Source organism: Melospiza melodia, chromosome 1 (genome assembly GCF_035770615.1).
Source record: "Melospiza melodia melodia isolate bMelMel2 chromosome 1, bMelMel2.pri, whole genome shotgun sequence".
In the NCBI taxonomy this organism is placed as follows: domain Eukaryota; kingdom Metazoa; phylum Chordata; class Aves; order Passeriformes; family Passerellidae; genus Melospiza; species Melospiza melodia.
In genome coordinates, this window is record NC_086194.1 from 85620269 (window position 1) to 85634247 (window position 13979).

At 43.3% G+C, this 13979-nt stretch overlaps 1 protein-coding gene across 1 annotated transcript in view; it reads left to right on the top strand.

Moving 5' to 3' along the window:
• Positions 1 to 341: 341 nt before the first annotated feature.
• The window catches only part of GFOD1 (Gfo/Idh/MocA-like oxidoreductase domain containing 1), a 72830-nt gene continuing 59192 nt past the window's right edge, over positions 342 to 13979 (top strand). Inside the window, exon 1 of the mRNA XM_063160563.1 lies at positions 342 to 714. Coding sequence (XP_063016633.1) covers positions 462 to 714 — 253 coding nt within the window. The 5' untranslated portion in view covers positions 342 to 461. The remainder of the gene's footprint in view (positions 715 to 13979) is intronic.

Below are 13979 nucleotides of genomic sequence, written 5' to 3' on the forward strand. Positions count from 1 at the left end.
CCCGCCGCTGCCAGGGCGCGCCCGCGGCGCCGGTGCCGGCAGCGGGGCGGTGCCGGGGCGGGCGGCCGCCAATGGTGCGGCGGGGGCGGTGCGGGCGGTGCAGGAACACCCGGGAGGTGACAGCGACGCGCCGCCCTCCCGGCGGCGAGCGGGCGCCGGCGACCATGGCAGAGGAGCGGCGCTGAGTCCGCGCCGCCGCCCGGGGAAGGGCGGTCGCCCCAGCGCGCCCCGCGTCCGCCGAAGGGAGCGCAGCGCCGGCGCCGCCGCGGGGCTCTGTGTGATGGTGGGGGCATGGCGGGGCAGCCGGCGGCCGCGGCGCTGCTGAGGCGGGGGGCGGCTGGTCCCGGCCCCGGCGGCGGCAGCAGCAGCAGCAGCAGTATCGAGCGGGGGCTGCCTCCCTCTTCCCGCTGAGAGAAGGAGGGAGCGCCTCGCCTCGCCGTGCCAGCCGGCTCGCCGCCGCCATGCTGCCCGGGGTGGGGGTGTTCGGCACCGGGCTCACGGCGCGGGTGATCGTGCCGCTGCTGAAGGCGGAGGGCTTCGTCGTGAAGGCGCTGTGGGGCCGCACGCCCGAGGAGGCGGAGGAGCTGGCCAAGGAGATGAGCGTCCCCTTCTACACCAGCCGCATCGACGAGGTGCTGCTGCACCAGGACGTCGACCTGGTCTGCGTCAACCTGCCGCCGCCGCTCACCCGGCAGGTCGCCGTCAAGACTCTGGGTGAGTGCGGGCGGCCGGGGGGCGACCCCGCCTCGGGCTCGGGATTCGCGCTCGCTTCGGGCTGAATGGAATTGAACCTCCCCCTTCAGCGCGGAGTTTTCCCTTCGCTTTACTCTGCATGCCCTGTGTCTCCGGAGAGGGGCTGGCCGAGCCGCGGGTGCAGGCCGGGGACCGGCCGGGCGCGGGGGATGGCGCTGCGGCAGCCCGGTGTGACATCCCGTATCCCGCTCCTCGCCGGCGAGGTCCCTCGGCGCCGGGGACCCGCCCCTCCGCGATGCTCGGGCAAGCCTATGCAGAGCCGGGCCTGACACCCGAGGGTGCGGGAGGAGGGAGCAGGTGTCACCCGTGTTGTGGTAAAAAGGAGAAAGTCGCGGTAAAAGGGAGAAATGACCATCCCGCCCGCCGGTTCCCATCCGCGCCTGGCCCGGGAGCGGGGATCCGGGATCCGAGCATCCTGCCCGCGCTGCTCGGGGGGCGCGGGTGTCCGCGCTGCCCCCGGACCCAGCTGCGAGCCAGAGAGGGAGGCAGGCAGGAAGCGGTGACAGCAGAGGAAACGCTTAGCGAAGCTCACGTACAAAGGGAAGGAGGGACTGAAAAAGTAGGCATGCACTGTGGTGAGCTGCTCTGGTTTCAGGCGTGCGAAAGCGGGCCGCATCTCGCTTTCTCCTGTGTGAGCGCAAGTCTGGGCTTTACTCTGCCAGTTTCGGGATCTCTGGTCCTCGGACACTGGATTTCCCAGGGATTTAAGTCGAAGCACTCTCTGCAGTAAAGGAATTTTAATGTGTCCCCTCAAATATAGGCGACAAAAGGTGAAAATGAGAGGAGAAAGCTGAGGTGGTGTTGCAGAGAGCATGGAGGTTTATGAGCCAGGGTGATTGCTATTCGCTCTCAGCCTCATAAATGTGTGTGGTGTGTCGTAGTGTTAAATTGCTACTAGCATACTCATTAGAATTAGTCACTATTCAAATGCTGCTAATACTGCAGCCAGCTAGTGTTTTCAACATTTGAAATTATGCAATTAAGGAAATTAGGTCAGTACCTAAAGAAAAAATCCTGCCTCAAGTACAGCGTAGGCATTTGTCTGGAATCTTTGCTCAGTGTTACTTTCTGTACTTGGAAATGCTTGTTCTTTGAGTCAGAACATTTACTTTTCTTTTATAATATTCTTGACTTTTTCCTGAAGATGCTACACTTGCACCAGAAGCCTGACTTGCTTGCCAGAATATGTGAATGAATTTGTTTTGTAGAAGTACATATCGCACAAAACACATAAACGACAATATAAGGTTACAAAGTTCCACGTTTGACACACAATAATTTGGAGACAATTGTGTCAGTTTTCCTGTGACACACTCTTCCTGCAGGTGTTGCTCATGGAAGTGTCCAGGCTTGCCTTGTGCTCTTAGAGATAGAGTCCCATGAGATTTCAGGCAGACACAAGGCATCTGTTAGAATAACAATATTTCTGAAATAATCAAGAAACACAATTGTTGTGCTTTCTCTCAGAGGGCCAGACACATACCTAGCATAATAAAGGAATAATGTTTTGTCCTTCTCTGAATATTTCCAGATTAAGGAAGAAAATAAAAGTCTGTTCTCAAGCATGAGTTGAATTTATGATTGATTCTATGAGTTGATGTAGCTGAGATGTTAATGGTACCTTGCTGATGCAATCTGCTAGCAACAGACTAGAGCAGGAAAAAAAGGTGTTTTCCCCCTTTTTATTAGAACATCGCCATTCTTGGTTCCCTTTCACCTCTAGTTAAAGGGTTTCCTCCCTTCCCCCATCAGATGTTATTTGTATATTGTAGAGATAACAAAGTTTGTGTAAAAATGATCATTAAACAGGAACTAAACATGTTACAAGATGATAATGTGCAACATCTGATAATTTTTTAAATAGCGTTTTACTTTAAAGATTGTTACGGAACTATATCTTGGACTACAAGTAACTCCTCTCACAGTTATCTCAGAGGTAAATTTTCTTATTTTTTTTTTTTTAATACAGACATTGGGTCTATAACAATGAAAGTTCTTGCATGGTCTTATAGGTGCCAACAGGGAGCCAGAGCAGCAGTTCTCAAACTGCTGAGAGGAACATCTCTCTGCTGGCAGCTCTGTCTCCTGGTCCTGCTTGCCCTTCATGGCTTGGGAGCTGCTGTGCCCTGGAGTGATTATTTTGCTTTAATCAATGGATTTTCTGGTTTGTGGGAGAGAGTGCAATTAAGTGGGAGGTTCAGAAGTCTCTGGTAAACAGGGGTAATGTTGTATAGGCTGAGGAAAGCAAACAATAGAAAAACATTCCTTACTCTTGAAATTACACGCAAAAAATATTATGTAGCAGCTAGTGATAGGACATAGATGGGGATACCAGAGCTTTGCAGATGGAGATTTCAGGAGGCCTGAACATGATGTCCTGCATTGCAGTAGAAGAGGTTGAGAAGTCATGAGTTGCTTTTTAATAACATGTTTAATAACATGTTTAATAACATGTTTAATAACATGTTTAATTTAATAACTGGCTTCTCTGTTACAGAATGAATGTCTGGCCTGGGAAGAGACAGGGACCAACTTTTCTTTGCTACCCATGTTTTATTTTAAATGGTCTTATTTCCCAAAGCTGTGTTCTCATTTGGTGAAGTTTCATTATTGAAAAGTGAAAGCCCAAGGAAGCAGTTGGTGGTGTTTCCATCACCCACCTAGAGCTGAGTTTACCCTGTGAATTTGCAGCACATTAAGTCCTGTCTGGCCTATTCCTGATGCAGACTCCAGAGGTGAAGGTGGGGTGAAACAGGTGTCCCCACAGCTGTGTTTAACTCTGGCCACTCGGCAGGAAGGACTCAGTAGTTTTGTTTTCACTGATGCACCTGACATGGAGATGTGGTGCTGCTTGAAATGTGTTTTTGGCATAGTGGCCCATCAACTTCTGTTCAAACAGAAAAGTATGAATACGTGCCCCAGCTGAGGAGGTCCCCAAAAGGTGTCTTCCTGGCAGCTGTTGAGGGGAGAAAATGGGAGAAATAAAGCTTCAAACTTGCCCTGTTAGCTTTTCCTCTAAACCTCTGCTGCCCATCTCTATTAGAAACAGGCTCCTGAGCTGCATCTGACTCTATGGTAGTTTTCTTTAGGAGTAGGATCAATGGTTGGGCAAGTCTTTGGAACCAGCTGAGAAATCAAGAGAGAATTGGAAACCAGGCTGGTTTGAACAGTGACCAAAAGCTGTGGTGTTTTATGTGAAATACGCTGATGACCTCTGTCACTTCTGGATAAAAGGAATCAAATTCCTTGTTTGCTTTTACAAAATGGGCCTGATTGACCTTTTCCCTTTCTTGCCCCTGGTTTGTCCTGTTCACTTAGGAGCTCTTTTTATTATTGCTTTATATTTGCTTCCTGGAGCATAATACAAAACTCATGTCCTTACTGACTTGCTGCTTGGTGGTGAAGAAAGATCAGTGGGTGAATATCAAGGTAAGCATTGAGAATAATGCTGCTGTTGAATAGGGGTGGTTTCTCTTCTCACTGAACTGGAACATTCAGTGTGTTTCTAGAAGTTGTCCTCTTTTCCCCTCCCTTCAGTAGAACAGTCATATCCCAAGCCTGATCAGGCAGGGAAGCTGTGTTTGCATAGAGGAATGAAATGTGTCACCTATTGAATGCCTATTTGTGCCCAGCATCAGAAGAGCTGCTAGTACAGACAGTATGATATCAGCCTCCACCTAGTTCAAAACTGTCAGCACATGACTTTTCCCAGTGTAATTCCTCCTCAATCAATTAGATATGACATTCTTCAGATCCTGACTGAAACGCTTGCTTTGTGAGTCTGAGTAGCTGCCACATCAGGTGATTTACTGTGTGTGGTTCTGAGAAGACCTTGGTGGCATTTCATCTTGAAGGCACAGATGTTTCTATGTGCCTGGTCCTGTTGGTGTTTGCCTCAAGTCAGCTTGGATAAAGAGAACTTACTCCCGAGCTCCACATGCAGTGTTTCTGGGGAGCAAATGTTTTGCTTTTGAGAAGACTCAAGTACCAGATGTTTAGCATATCTCTGGAGATGTTATCCTTGATTCTATTTACAGTTGTTTTGCTTACTCTTTCATCCCAAGTTAAGGACAGGAACACTGAGCCATGTGTTGAGTATTTACTGCATGTGTTTGCAGCCATGTCTATGTAGTATTAGTTTTTAAAATGTTTACGTTGTAGTAGTTCATGGTAGGAGTCCATTCTGCCTGGGGACTACACCGAGTACGATTTTCCCAGCCCTCCAGAAGCTGCTCCTCTTAAGGAGCACTTAAAGTTTTTTGCTGATTGGTAGCTCTTCTATACTTGATCGTGGTCATGAGGGAGCATCTTTATTTAGAGAGGAACATAAATAGTACTGCTCAGATCCTTACCTTCCCACCCCTTCACAGGGAGCACTGGCACCACACACGCGTGCAGTATAGGCCTGCTGTCCAAAATGTGTGTGTGAGAACTCCTTGTTAAAGCACTGACAGTGTTATTGCTGCATCTATCTCTGAGGTATCAAGCTGCAATGAAGTAATTTACAGATCTGATGCAACCTCTAATGAATTTCTACACTCCTCTGCACCCATGCAAATCAGGCAGAAGTTAGGGTTGTAGCAGTGGATAAACTCAGTCCAGAGTTTATAAAGCATTAGGATTCCTGGGGAAGAGATGCCCTATTAAGGGAAAACATTATCATGACTATTTATTATTAATAGCAATGTAATTTCTGTCCTGTAATATTGAGTTTAAATTTGACCTAACAGCAGTGACTTTCAGCAGAGCAGCTCCTTTCAGCTCCTGTGCTTGGAAGGCAGATGACTTTGTGGCATATTAAATGTGAATTATGGTCATCTTAGTGCAAAAGAAGTCAGATGAAGTACTGTCTATCTTTAATCAGCAGAGCTGGCAAAGGCTGTGATGCCTTTTTCTTACATTTATTGTAAAGGCAGTCCAAAGAGCCTGCTGGCAGTCGGCTGGATGTCATCTTTCTATTCAAGTGAGGAAGGTATCCCACAGAAAATGGCATCTAACTCTTCCATTGACCTTTTCCTCTCAGTACAGCAGACCTTTAATGCCAGGGTTATTCCTGTAAAGTTCTGTCAGCGATATTCGGCCTCTGAGACAGTTGAGGTAAAAAGACCAATGTTCAGGTTTTAAAACAAAACTAATAAAAATAATAATAAAAAACCAGAAAACCCCCCACCTCTTGTTTCCTTCCTAACCTTAAAATCAAAGGTGTGTTTTCATTTTTTTCCCAGTTGCTGTCTTCTGTGTGAAAGTAGCCACTGGTTCTATTATTACCCTGGTAGGTGGGTTGGGAGCCCAGAATGGACCAGCCTTGGAATACTTGGAGCACTGAGCTCCTGCTGTGATGACACATTCAAATCTGCCTAGCCTAAAAACCAGCCAGTTGTGATGGAAGAGGTTGTTTAAAACAGTGCTAGATGTGAAGATCTTACTGTGATCCTGTGTCCGGTCAGGCCAGTGTGTGTTGCTGCATTTTTTCCCTGTTTAAACAGAGTGCTTGGCCTTGGGGATCCCAGGATGGTGTCTCTAGACCAGTGTGGGCAACTGAAGTGGGTTGGGGTGAATCTCTCAGGTTGCCTGCAGGTGTAGCCTTGGTCCATTCAGCTGGAGGAGGGCAGATGTGGAAAGCAGCATCTCTTGAGTTTGGTGGGTTACTGTCTGCTGTCAGATTTCATTGTGCACCGTAGGTGACTTGGTTGAAACAAATGGCAGCCAAGCCCTCAGCAGCCCCACTTCTCGCTGTGATTTAAATGGCAAAATGTGCCAGAGCACAGACACTCTTCTTCATCTGCTTGACTGCTGGGGGCTTGGACCTTTGGCATGGTGAATGAAGAAAATGAGAGCAATGCTGACCTCTGCCAGTATTTGATTTGATCTGTCACGCTTTGTTCAGCAGAGCCCATAGTCAGGGGTGATACTTGGAAGAAAAATCTTCCTTTTAATGCATGTGTCAGGGCTGTTGCTGTCTGTTTTTCTTTTTTTGGTAAATCTTTATGTAGGCAAGTCCTTATGACCTTTATCATTTCAGTGTGGTTTGAACACTATTGTTGTGCTATTCTGCTCTTACATTGTGTTAGCAGTGGTGGTAAATGCAGCTTTTTTTCTTTTTCTTTGCTGTCATTGGTGCTGGAAAAACTCATCTGTTCAAAGACTGGTACACATCAGGGCTGTGTCCAGCACAGGTCCTCCCAGGGCACCCTTGGCAGTGCTAACAGTGACAAACCAGCATTAGCAGCACAATAATATCTTGATTTGGTGTTACAAGCAGGTAAGAGGTAAGTATCTCTCTGGGGTGTGGCTTCTAGCATGGCTGAGGAAGACCTGACTAGTGTGGGTTAAGTAAAAAAGGGCTGGAAGTAGTAAAATATCTCCCATGAATGAAGCAGGTGTTGGTGCTGAAGGTGTAGAGTGCATGTCTGGCCTTGTGGCTGTGCTAGTGAGGATCTCTTTCTGTTTTTCACTTGATGGCACAGTTTGTACAGTGAATATCACATAGACAGTATCTTGTGCAGCTGTTTTTTAAATTTTTGTTAAGCAGCACATCTGTGCTGTTGCACAAACAGAAAATGTGCCACACAGCTTGATTCTGTGAGAAGATGTGAGAAGGTATTGATAAAAGGTGTATTTATACTGTTAGAGCTGCCCAGGCTAAGTATTGTAATTATTTAAGGTGTAGAGTAAATTATTGCTTACATGGGAAACATCAGAAGACAGATATTATTATTATTGTTGTTGTTGTTATTCTTCCTTGCATTGCTTTGTGCCTTCATTCTTGACAGACAGTGGCCACTGTGATGGCCTGCTGTGGTACTGAGCTGTCTCATCCCTCTGTCACTTTGTCTTGTTGCTTGGTTTTAGGGACTTGAGTTGCTGGGTGTTCAGTGGTGCAGGTAGATAAAAGGAAGGACTTGCAAGCTGCTTCTGTTGTTCCAGATTTTGAAAGAATATTAAAGAATAAATAAAGGAAGAATATGTAGGTAAATGCAGAGCAGGGAAAATATGTTGTACAAATAAAATGACTGGATTTTCAAGCTTCCCATAGTTGCCTCTTTTCTGTCTTTCATTTGTTTGTTTTGTTTTTCTTTTCTTAAAGCCCTCTAATGCCTGAGGTGACTGAGGTTTGCTGTATGCTCCAGACATGGGTAGTTTAGCACAACCCCTGATGGAGGCAGAGTAAAAGCTCTGCAAGATACTAAACATGTTGCTCTATCTGCTTTTGTTTGAAAACTAGGTAGATTGTGTTAGAGCATATCGCAGCTTACTGTCCTTTTCTTCATATGTGCAGTAGATTTTGCCCATTGTGCTGTAGTGATGGCAGAGCCCCAAGAGTGAAAATGAAATTAAATTTCCAGGATGGCCAAGATGGATGTTTTTCACAGGCTACTGCAGTGTTACAACCCCCTCCACTGTTAATATCTATTTGCCACAGCACTGTTTCTAGTGGCTATGAATTGGTCTTGTTGCTTCAAACCACTGAAGCAGAAGTGCTTACCCTACTGCTTTTTGTTTATTTTCCATGTAACAAACTCTGAGCTCCTAAGAGTGAGCTCAGTGACTTCATTTGCAAGGTCAGCATGCATGCAGGTAACAAAACCACACTCCTTAAAAAAAAAGTCTTTCAGGTCTTAAGTCTTGATTTAAACAAATTTATTTAAGCGGCTATATAATTAAAGAGGGACAATCCCTTGTGTGTGTTTCCTAAACTGATTTAAGGCCTGGTCTGCACCTGGATTTTTGTACCAGTGTAATTTTGACTGCAAGGGCTATGATTTCTTTAATGCAGTAATTGCTGGGTGGTCATTAGAAGTCCAGCTGGTGTGACTTGGCATGAGCACTGTTCTGCCAGCACAGTGGCACTTGTCTGTGGTACAGGTTATTCCTGCTCCTGTGCAGCGGTCAGTTGCACACATCTTTTGAGTGTTCAGCTGTGTCAGCTGTGTCTGAGTTACAGATATGGTCCAGCTCTAGGTCTGTGGGTATGGCTGTGCTCTGCACAGAGATGGGTCATGGACACAGTGAGGAATTCAGTTCAGCTTTTGGGTCACTGGGAGTTTGGAGGCCTTTGAACAAAAGTCTCCAAAAGGTCTCCAAACTTCTGTTCTTGTTCAGGAGCTGGCTATGCTGAAAATGTGGTGAAGAGCAGAGGAGGATGAACCTTGCTGCTCTGCACAGATGGCCATGACCACCTGTGTCAGACAAGGCTCATCCACCTGGCAAGTGTAATTGTCCTTGGGTGCTGTGGGTGCCTGGGATAGCTGCACTTCCAGAGGTGGAACTGGCATCCAAGATATCATAAACACCAGATTTAAACACCAGAACACACAGGTTTGACTCACAGAGTAGCAGGAGCTATAAGGAATTGTGGAGGCTGGGAGTTTATCCCCTTTCTCCTTCAGAAATAGACCATAGCATGCTTTGTTTTAGCATAGCCAGGGCTAATGATAAAAGTTTGGTTTTTATCAGGCCTAACTCCTGGATATGAGCATGGTGAAGAGCACAGAAAATGAGAACATGGTGTGAACAACTTGCTTGGTAGTAATGTAAGAGCAAACATAGTGATTTAACACTGGGAGTAAAATTTCTTCTCTCATTTGCTACTGTGCTAGAGTTTATCTCGGGGTGAAAACTGGTGCTTTCAATTCCATCACAGCAGCAGTCACAGCTCTAGTGAAGCAGATGGAAGTGAAAAAAAGGCAGCACCTTTGTTTTGCATTCTGATGTTTCCATGGCTTTTATCAGCAATAAAGACCCTTGTTTTGGCACTTCCTTGCAGTGAATGTTTGGCTGTCTTCAGCTATTCCAACTGGCAGTTTTTTGCCAGGAAATGCCCAGAAGGGAGGGCATGGTTGAATTAAATACTGTTTCTAGGGTACTGGGCTTCACATGGCTAATGAGAAGCTTTAATATAGAGAGCTTTTCAAAATCCAAATGGAGTTGAGCAAGGAGAGAGAACTATAAAATAGTAATTACCCTTGCTGTGCTGGAGTGATGTTGCTTAAAAATGTGAAACCAAGGGCTGGGCTCAGTACTCCAAATTCTTTCTCTTGGTGTTTGTACATATAGTTTCACATATGTATAAAACTCCAAAAAACCTGTTAAAGTGAAAAATATATAAATTAAAAATTCCTGGAAGTCCCTCCCCTTCCTTCACTTCCTCAGTCCATAAAAGACAATGCAACTGTTAGTGTTTCATGTGGGGATAGGAAAGGGGAAAGAAAATAGCTGGGAGAACATCTGAAACAATTGCAGCTAAGCTTGTGTGCTTAATAAGCAAAATAAATTCCAGAAATGTGCCTGAAAGTTGTATGTAAAAGCTTTGATTCTGATTGTGCTTGCTCCACTGTAAATGTAATTAAAGCTCTACTGGATCAAAGGAAATAGTTGAAATTTATGATGACATTATTGAGAGCACATTGTGGCCCAAAAGAAAAACCAAGTGTGACTCAGGGAGAGCGGCCTGGCCTTGCAGATCTGTGTCCTCTCAGCAAAGACATCTCTGTCAGTTTAGGAAATGATTGGTGGGAGTCTTGGGACACAGTTATGCAAACTTTTGATTACAAGTAGTCTTCTTGAAGATAAAAATCACAGATTCCTTCTAGAGAATATTTGTCAGGCGCAGTAATTTCTGTAGGTAGGAATTTGCTTGCAAACTGCTTTTGTACCAGTTTATCAGACAATCTCAAGATAGAGCTACGTCTCTGCAGTTCTATAGCTCTATATAGTTGTGTTTCTGTAGCATATTATGGCAGCATGTCTGCAGAAATGAAAAATAAGATGGAAAATATTTGGAGCAGAAGTGCATAAATACCTTAGCCATAGCCTACAAAAATCTATCACTGGATTAGTGTGACAGAGCTTGCAGAACTCTTTTGTGACTTGCTGCTTGCCTTGAAGGAACTTGACAGTTTAGTGCTGAGAAGGATGCTTTGTGGTTAAACAGTATGAGATGCTTTGATAAAGACTTTCTTCTCAGGCAGAGTGCTAAGCAACACTCCTTGAGAGTAGTTTGTGGATACAGTGTTATCCGAATGCATGAGAGGGTGTCCTGAATTTTAAATTCATGTTACTGAAGAATTCTGTTTAAAAATCTGTGTCGTGAGATGCTTGTTTTGTAGGGGTGACATCTTTGCTAAACTAGCCAAAGTATGTGTGGACATGGCCTGTGACTATTGGTGTAGCTTGGGAGAACCTGAAATGGACATGAAATGTAATTCTGAATATATTTTTTACTCTGCCACGTAGCCGTTAGGAAAAAATACTTTGATGCACTGTATGCCTGAAATGAGGAAATTGTGTTCACAAGCCATCTTGCTTCTGTCTCATGAATGCTGTTCTGTTTGCTTGTGAGATTTAATGCTGTCTAGCAGACTTATTTATGCCTTTGATTATAGTGCTGTCTCTCAGCTTGTCATACAAATTTAATTGTGATGGTACTGTGGTTGTCGTTGTTTGAAATTACAGATTTGTTCACGTAGGCAAAGGCGATCCTTCGCAAGGCCTGATGATGTGCACAGATGTTTTGGCAGCTGCTGGGACCACACCTGCTTCCATCTGTGTGCAGAGAGACCTGACCCTTTACATGTCAGGTGGGAATTAAATTGTTCCACTATACCCTTGTGGTGTGTTTGGTGAGACCCCTGTTTGCCCTGAGCAAGAGCGGTCTGATGAGAATTAAGCCTCAGAGTTGCTGTCCTGACCTTCCATTCTCTGTAACACAGGTTTTGTGTTTGAATTAGATCACACTTACCTGCCTTCCTGAAGGTGGTTTCATCCTCCAGGATGCCCAAAACTACAGACCAGGGATGAGGGGGCATAGGGAAATGAAGAGACTGGCTGAAGGTTGTGTGGAAGCAGGTGGCAGGGGCAGAAGGTGAGGCCTCTGACGTCCTCTCTCCTCTTTCCCTGTGGGACCTGCTGCAGCTGAATGCTGTTGGGAGGATGATCCTTGCAGGAAGCACATCTGAGCTCCTGGAGGAGGAGCAGTCCCTGTCACTCTGGGTGGGGCTGTTCCCTGGATGGTTGTGCAAGGACTTTTGAATCAGGGTGGGAAGAGAGGACTGGGGAGGGTGCAGAGTAACCTGGTTCACAGTGCAGATTAACCTCTACTGCTGTTCTTGTTGGTGTCCCTTTTTGCAGGGCAGCTTGTCAAGGAATTGCAAGGACTGTTTGAGGCCCTGACTATTTTGTGGGTTATTAATGTCAGCAATCAGCTTTCTAGTGTTGGAGCTTTATCTACCAGGTGATACAAAAAAGCCCAAATCTTAATAAGACAGCTTACTATGAGCAGTGATGGCTCAGCAGCTGGGAGACTTGTGTATTTATTTTTAATGAAATATGGAATCTCTCTTTAGTATTTGTTATGGCTCTCTGCACACTGGGCAACCCCTTTCTTTACCAAATGGGCAGGGCCTTTTTGAGCTGACTGGAACAACTGCTGTTTTGGAAGATAGAAGCATACACATCTGTAATGTAGGTTGCAAATAGGTCGCAACCTCAAGCATCAGCTCAAGTTGATATGAGCAAGTTCAGATTTGCAGCTGCTGTTAGGAGTGCTTGAATGAAATATCAAAACATATCTGTAATTTCATGTAATTTCATGTCTGGGCATTTTTTCAGCCTGTAGAGTGCATAATTTTACACTACATAAATAATCTCCTCATCACAACCTCTACACAAAAAAAAAAAAAAAAAAAAAAACAAAAAAACAAAACCAAACCTGTGTTATCACTGAAATTCAAAAAACTAAACTTAAAATCTCTGCAACAAAAATTCAAAAAGTTTCACCTTAAAAATACCTAAAATAAAAAATAACTGAAACGACAATAACACCACAAAAAATTCAAATCCAAACCAGTATCAATAACCTACAAGAGTTGCAACAACTTTTAAAAAAAATCAACTGAGTCAAACCAATGTTAAAAATCACCAATAATAAACTAAATCCACTCTTCAACTTACTAAAAAAAAATTACATCATCACTTCACCAAAAACTTTAACCCCTAAAACTCATACTACCCTCAATAAAATCACAAAAATTCTTCAAAAAAGACAAACTCATCACTGTATTCCTAAAATCCCTTTCTTTTTTACAATTCTAAGAAAAAAAATGCAACTTTGTAATCTCATTTTCCAGTAAAACACCTCAAAACAAAATCCTTTGTTAATAATTAAATAAATTTTTCCTCCCTACAAGTTTCCAAAAACCATTTTCACAATTTTAAAAATAATTGCATACATTGTAATTAAAGCTAAAACCAAATTATTAACTTTAACAAGTCAAGAATTTTCAGTTTTCTATTTGCCATTAAAAATAATTACTTTAATTGAACAATGCAAAATTCTAATAATTTACAATATGCATTTTTAAATTTCCCAAGTGTTCTATACACTACCCAACTCACAAACTATTGCAAACAAAATTAAATTTCAAAAAAACCCCTAAATTAAGTAAAAAACCTTTAAATACTGTAATCCTCTTCACTAATAACTCTAACAAAAACCACAAGTCCATTATAACTTAATTTAATCAAAAAACTAATGTTTAAAAATCTAATATTCAAACAATAAAAAAAATCCCCTCAAATTATTAAATTTGCTACAGTAGTTCAAACTTTTCAACCTTTCCCTCAACTTTAATTTTAATCACACATTCTACTTATGTTACTAATGTAGTCAAAAAAATAAAAAGTTCAGTTTTAAAAAATGTTAACAATAAAATTTTATATCACTAACTTTCATATCTTTTTACAACTTTACAATATAAAACTAATCCATTTTGTTTCTCACATTAAAACTCACTCTTCACTTCCTAAATTTTTAATAGAAAAAAAATACGAAAACAAACAAACTTACAATAATTATTTCTAACACTTTACCAAATATTTTCAAACAAACAAAATTAAGTCATACTTTTTTCACCAAAATACACAAACACTCATACAAATGTTTCAAATCTCTAAAAGTCAAACTAAACCTATCATCAATACCTATCCTAACTATCAACTTATACAACCTCCTATTTCTACAAAAGCAGTCAACCTCCAAAACTTACAAAACCTACAGATGTAACAAACATACATCACTAAATACCCTTCCTTTAATAAATTTTAAAATATTCATGTTTCCATAAACACATTCTCTAATACAATTTTTACTTCCCTTCACACAAATAAAACCAATAATTATGCCTATCATCATTTCCTACAAACTTTTACTTCATTAAGTATACCCC